We start from the raw sequence: 6,000 nt of genomic DNA, 5'->3' as shown, positions 1-6,000 counted from the left end.
AGGAATCAAACTGGGGTCTCATGCATTGCAGGCAGATTCTTTACAACTGAGCTATCAGGGAAGCCCCGCTTTCAGCTTTCTCAGCCCCCAAATGGGGAAACCAATAATCTTCACTTCGCTGGGTTTTGTGAGAATTAAAAATGGTCACTTGTTCATTCATTCATTCAAAAAATATATATTGCAAGGTTGCCAAACATCTGGAAGGGTTACAGGTTTGTAAGAATATCAGGGAATAAAGGTAAGCTTCCTGGAGTTTAGAGTCTAGTGGCGGAGATGGATAATCCACACCTAAAATAAATATTCTGCACACTGTCATTTAGAGAGAAGTGCTGTGGAGGGGAAAAAAAAAGAATAGGAGAGACCGTGGTTGGGCAGAGAAGAGGTCCTTTCAGAAAAGTCCTTTTGGGGCTGGTGGCCATCAGAACCAGAGATCTGAGGGAGTCAGGGGAAAGGAAGTTCCAGGCAGGCCGAGGAGCACCGGAAAAGTGAAGTGGGGTCTTGCCTGGTGCCTAGTTGTCCTTCTCAAAACTCTTATTAGGTTTTTTTTTTTTTTTTGCTGCATTGGTCACTGTTTTTCGAGGGCTTTCTCTAGTTGCAGTGAGCAGGGGCTACTCTTTGTTGCGGTGCGAAGGCTTCTTATTGTGGCGACTTCTCTTGTTGTGGAGCACAGGCTCTAGGTAATTGGGCTTCAGTAGTTGCAGCTTGTGGGCTCAGCATCTGTGGCTCACGGGCTCTAGAGCAGAGGCTGGATACTGTGATGCCTGGGCTTAGTTTGCTCTGGATCATGTAGAATCTTCCCAAACCCAGGACTGAACCTTGTCCCCCTGAATTGGCAGGCAGATTCTTATCCTCTGTGCGATCAGGGAAGTCCTCAGATTTCCCTTCATTTTACAAAATTATTGCTGATCCCCAAAACTTTTGTTTTTGTGAATTCTATCTTATTGCCATTTACCAGTTAGGAATGAAAACCAAAATATTTATAAAAATGTATGACAATTTATTTCTCATAAATTCATTGTGTATCAGTGTAAAAAATAAAATATTTTTAATGAAATATAACTTTTCAAAACGACAACAACAGAATGGTGTTGCGAAGAGTAACATTGTTTTGTATTTTGCAGCTGCATTCTCATACCTGCTTGTGACTTTAGTTAGTCGTGATATGTTGCTTTGAACTGAAGTGTGAAGAAAATCCAGCCTCACACAGGGCATGCAGCTGGGAAGGCAGAGAGGAGTATTTTCCTAAAAAGTGTAGTTCTCAAAAAGGAATGCCCCCCCCCCCATCTTTTTTTTTTAAGAAAAAAATTAGGAAGGGCCTTTTTCAGTAATTGTGTATATTTTTATTTGTTGCTTGTGAAAAGCAAATTTCTTAAAGGAAAACTGCAAAGTGGAATGTGAAATCATCTCAATGAACTTTTCAAACTCTGTTAGATTAAAACCCACTGGTCTATCTTAGTACTTTGAATGGATCTTTTATTCATGCATGATTTTATAACATCCTACATGGGTCATTTGGAAAATACTGATTCAGTGAGTTATGCACACCTTCCAAATGTTGAAATGTTCCATTAGTACTAAAAAAAAAAAAGCTACAACCCTCATTTGTTACTATCACCATTAATCTTGTCAGAAAAGTCTTTAAATGTGTAAAAGCGGGAAGCTGCTCAGCTCACAATGGTGGATATGTCTCCCCAAATTCCAATTTTTCTTAGAAAGCTTGAATTTTATTATTGGCAATAACATCCTGTCAAATGCACTGAGCCCTTGCTATCATTATCTCCCTTTCCAAAAAGTCTGGATAATGATAATTTCCATCATTTATTGAGTTCTTGCTCTATGCTGAACATCTTATTAAGCAATAAGTTATTGTATTCATTTCCACTACATTCCTGAAAGGTATCATCCCTCCTGTTTTACAGAGGAGGAAACTGAGGTCTAGAGAGGTAGGTACTTGCCCAAGGTCACACAGCTACCAGTACTCTTCTATACTATCAGAGCTCCAGAAAAGAATTTTCCAGGTAGGATAGGTCTAACTGAAATAGTCTAACCCCTTGGACCCAAGAATTAACTCCTGCCTGTCAGACCATGTAGCCATTGGTTTAGATAGGAAAATATGGGGCCCCTCTCAAGAGGTAGCTATCAAGGCTTAGTTCAAATGTTACCTCCTTGAAGAAAACTTATACCTTCCCTGGGATATAATAAAAAGTCCCTTATCACTAATTGATTGGTAGTTAAAAAGTGCTAGGCACCACATTCCATGAGCTAGATACATTAGTTTCCTCCTGGCAACATGCTTGCAAAGTAGATTGTATTATTTCTCTGTGTTAATTTCCTGTTGCTGCTGTAACAAATGGCCACAAATTTACTGGTTTACAAATTATTTTGCAGTTCTGTTGGTCAGAAGATTCACTGGGCTGAAGACAAGTTGTAGGCAAGGCTGTCTTCTTTCTGGAGGCTTTAGGAGAAAATCTGTGTCTTTTCTAGCTTCTAGAACTGCATGCCTCCATCTTCAAAGCCAGCAACCTAACCTCTTGAAATCTCTTACTCTCTCTGTCTTCCCTCCTCACTTAGTAGTTAACTTCTCTGATTGTCTGACTCTCTGGCTTCCTCCTTCTTTCTTTTTTAAAGGACCTTTGTGTTTACATGGGTCCCACCCATTTAATCCAGAATAATCTCTTTATCTCAAACTCTTCAATTTAACCCCATCTGCAAAGTCCTTTTAGCAATGTAAAGTCACATCTGTACAGGTTCTGCAGATTGGGAAGTGGACATTTTGGGGATGGGATGACTCTGCTTACCACACCTCCTTTTACAAAAAATTCACAGAAAGTTTAAGAAAGTTTACCGGCTGAAATTCACGCAGCCCAGAGAGTGCGGGTGTTGGGATTTTATTTTAGGCTTTCTTTGGGGGGTGGGGGTGGGAGGGCTGTGCTAGGGCTTTGTTCCAGAGTGCGGGCTCCCTAGCTGTGGGACGAAGGCCCATGTGGGATCTTAGTTTCCCAACCAGGGATTGAACCTGTGTCCCTGCATTGGAATGTGGCTTCTTAACCACTGGACCACCAGGGAAGTCTCTTTCAGGTCTTTCTTGACTGTGCTTTCCTCCCTTGGCTCTCATTGCAAGCATAGTAGTGAAGGTAGTGAAGTCATTCAGTCGTGTCTGACTCGTTGAGACCTCATGGACTGTAGCCTACCAGGCTCCTCAGTCCATGGAACTTTCCAGGCAAGAGTACTGGAGTGGGTTGCCATTTCCTTCTCCAGGGGATCTTCCCAACCCAGGGATTGAACCCAGGTCTCCTGCACTGCAAAGAGTTGGACACGACTGAGCCAACCGAACTGAACTGAACTCCTGCACTGCAGGCAGACACTTTACTGTCTGAGCCACCAGGGAAGGGCCTGCTAAGGACTGCAGGGCCTACAATGACGTGTTAGTCGCTCAGTCATGTCTAACTCTGCAATCCCATGGACTGTAGCCCGCCAGGCTCCTTTGTCCATGGAGTTCTCCAGGCAAGAATACTGGAGTGAGTTGCCATTTCCTACTCCAGCGGATCTTCCCAAACCAGGGGTCGAACCTGGGTCTCTTGCATTGCGGGCAGATGCTTTACCATCTGAGCCACCAGGGAAGCCCAGGGCCCCACAATGCTTGCTCATATTTCCCTTTTCACATGTAACTCCTTGTATTGAAATCAAGTGGTGCCACCATTAAAACAAACAAACAAACAAAACATGCTGTTAAAAACCAGATGTAAACCACTATATAAGTCATCAATGGGTTTTCATATCCCTCCCTGTCTTTGTATATAGGTAGATTTTTTTCCTGTGGTTTTAATCACAGCTTGGATACAGTATTATTGTTTCCCTAGCTTTTTAAAGTTTTTTTTTTTTTTGCCAGTGTATTCACACTCATTTAATTTGCTCCTCACATAAATCTTATGAGTTAAGAAATTTAATTAACCTCATTCACGGGTGACGAACCCAAAGACTCAGCTGGAGGGGCCGAAGCAGGAGGTACCCTGCATGGTCAGGTGGGGCTCACTGTTTCTGGAACCAATGACCCGAAAAGTGGTCTGTCTGGACACATGCCTGTAGGTGTGTGATAGGTAACACTGGATGCTTACCATTTGCCAGGCCCCAATCCTAAACGCTTTACAGGTGCGTTTTTATTTTTTTAAAATATTCTCCGATGCCTAGTTAAAGGCGTGGCACAGTGCAGGCGCTCAGTCTGTTTGTGGAATGAATGAAAAGTGAACAAATATGAATGGGTGGATGAAACCTCCATAAACGCGACTGCTCTGAGATCTTCAGCTCGCACTTCGGAGACCCCGGCCCAAGGGTTCGGCGGAGCCGGCCGACCTCAGGCCGCAGCTCCCGGCCCGGACTTCCTGAGTCCCGCCAAGCACCGCCCAGGTGGCCTCCAGGGTGGTGAGAAGCTCGGGCCGACCAGGCGCTCCGGAGTTATCACCTCAGTCCTCCGCGCTTTCCGTCGGGGTCCAGGAGCTCGGGTCTGCAGCGGGCGGGGCCGTATCCGCCTAGGGGCGCGGGCTCAGGGTCCACCCCAGGCCGGCTCCCGCCGCGCACGCCCACCTGTCGGCTGCGCATGCGCAGCGCACGCCCGGCGCGCCCGGCCTCCCCACGCCCCGCGGCGCGCGGCCAGTGCGCAGGCGCGGCGGCCTATGCGAGTGTGTATGTGCGGGTGAGAAGATGGCGGCGGCGGGGGAAGCAGCGTGAGGAGCCGGACGAGCGCCGAGGCTCATTGAAACGGGTCGCCATGGCCCTCCGCAGCCCGCAGGTAGCTGCCAGCCGGCTTCCTCGGCAGGAAGGGATCCCGGGCCGCGGGCGGGCGGGGGCCGGAGTGGACGGGCGGGCGGGCGTACCCCGGCCCTGAGCGAGCGTGTGGGAGTGGGGGAGGGCGCCGGGACACGCTGCCCGGGACTAGGCCCCGAGCCTCCCGCTGCCTCCGCGCCTCGGCCGCCCTCAGCCCGGCCCGTCCCGCACCCGAGCCCGCTGGGCCCTGCCTCGTGGGGGCGGCAGAGAGGGGGCGCCCGGGCCGGCCTGGAGAGGGTATGGGTGTGGGGGCGCGAAGGGGTTAACCTCAGGGCTGGACCGCGGGGCGAGCCGGCGGTAAGGATGGGGCCCTGGCCGTCCCGGGAGGCGGCCGAGGGGCTTCTGGAGGCCCGGGAGCGGCAGAGCCTTCCACGCCCTCCGGTTGCTTCTCTGCCCGCAGCGAACCACCAAGATTTGGGGGTGCACCGTTTTCCCCGTGGCACTCAAGGTTGCTTTCGCAGTTTGATTGACTCCGTTGGGGGTTGGGGTGGGATGGGGTGGGGTGGGGGTGAGTGAGATTGCTGGTTTTCTGGCTTTTAGATTCAAGTGACTCAGGAGCAGCTTAAGGTTACTGTTGGCAAAGGGACTCGAAATAACTCGCCAGGACCCTACTTTTATTAATACCTGCCTTTGAGTGACATCGTTTGCTTGAATCCGTCTCAGCCCGTCTGACACTATACTAACGCACACTGTCAGAGCGGTCTCTCAGGCTTAGGGGCCACTTAAGATAATCCCGCAGTGGAAAGAAAGAGGAACGAGCACGCTTTTAGGGAGATAGTTTAGAGTTGAACTCAGTCCTCCCCACTCTCCCAAATAGTTGCTCTGTTTGAAAATCAGCATGTGGTCGTATTTGTCGGGCTTGCTGTGTAGACCACTGATTTGTCGACTTCCAATCCCTCGAAGTTGTTGCACTTTTTTGTATCAACTCCGTGTGCTGTAGTATTAACTTTGTATTAAATATAGGGAAATGGAACAAAGTAGCTATTGGAAAATTGGTGGCCGGTAAATCATAACCCTCTCTAAGCAGTTGGTTTTTGTTGCTCTTTTGGGAATGGAGTAGGGTTTAATAACTTGTAATTAACGCGTGTTGTGGAATTTAAGACGCGATAATTTAATAAAATGAGATCTTACAGGAAGCTGCAATTTTGTTAAATTTTTGGCGCTTCAGTTTGCTCTACA

General features: G+C 48.0%; 1 protein-coding gene across 1 annotated transcript in view; it reads left to right on the top strand.

The window, feature by feature from the left end:
- Positions 1-4,626: 4,626 nt before the first annotated feature.
- Positions 4,627-6,000, top strand: part of USP10 (ubiquitin specific peptidase 10) — a 64,638-nt gene continuing 63,264 nt past the window's right edge. Inside the window, exon 1 of the mRNA XM_040253984.1 lies at positions 4,627-4,786. Coding sequence (XP_040109918.1) covers positions 4,766-4,786 — 21 coding nt within the window. The 5' untranslated portion in view covers positions 4,627-4,765. The remainder of the gene's footprint in view (positions 4,787-6,000) is intronic.

This window comes from Oryx dammah, unplaced genomic scaffold, assembly GCF_014754425.2.
Source record: "Oryx dammah isolate SB20612 unplaced genomic scaffold, SCBI_Odam_1.1 HiC_scaffold_13, whole genome shotgun sequence".
Taxonomy (NCBI): Eukaryota; Metazoa; Chordata; class Mammalia; order Artiodactyla; family Bovidae; genus Oryx; species Oryx dammah.
This window is presented reverse-complemented; position numbering and strand designations above follow the sequence as displayed.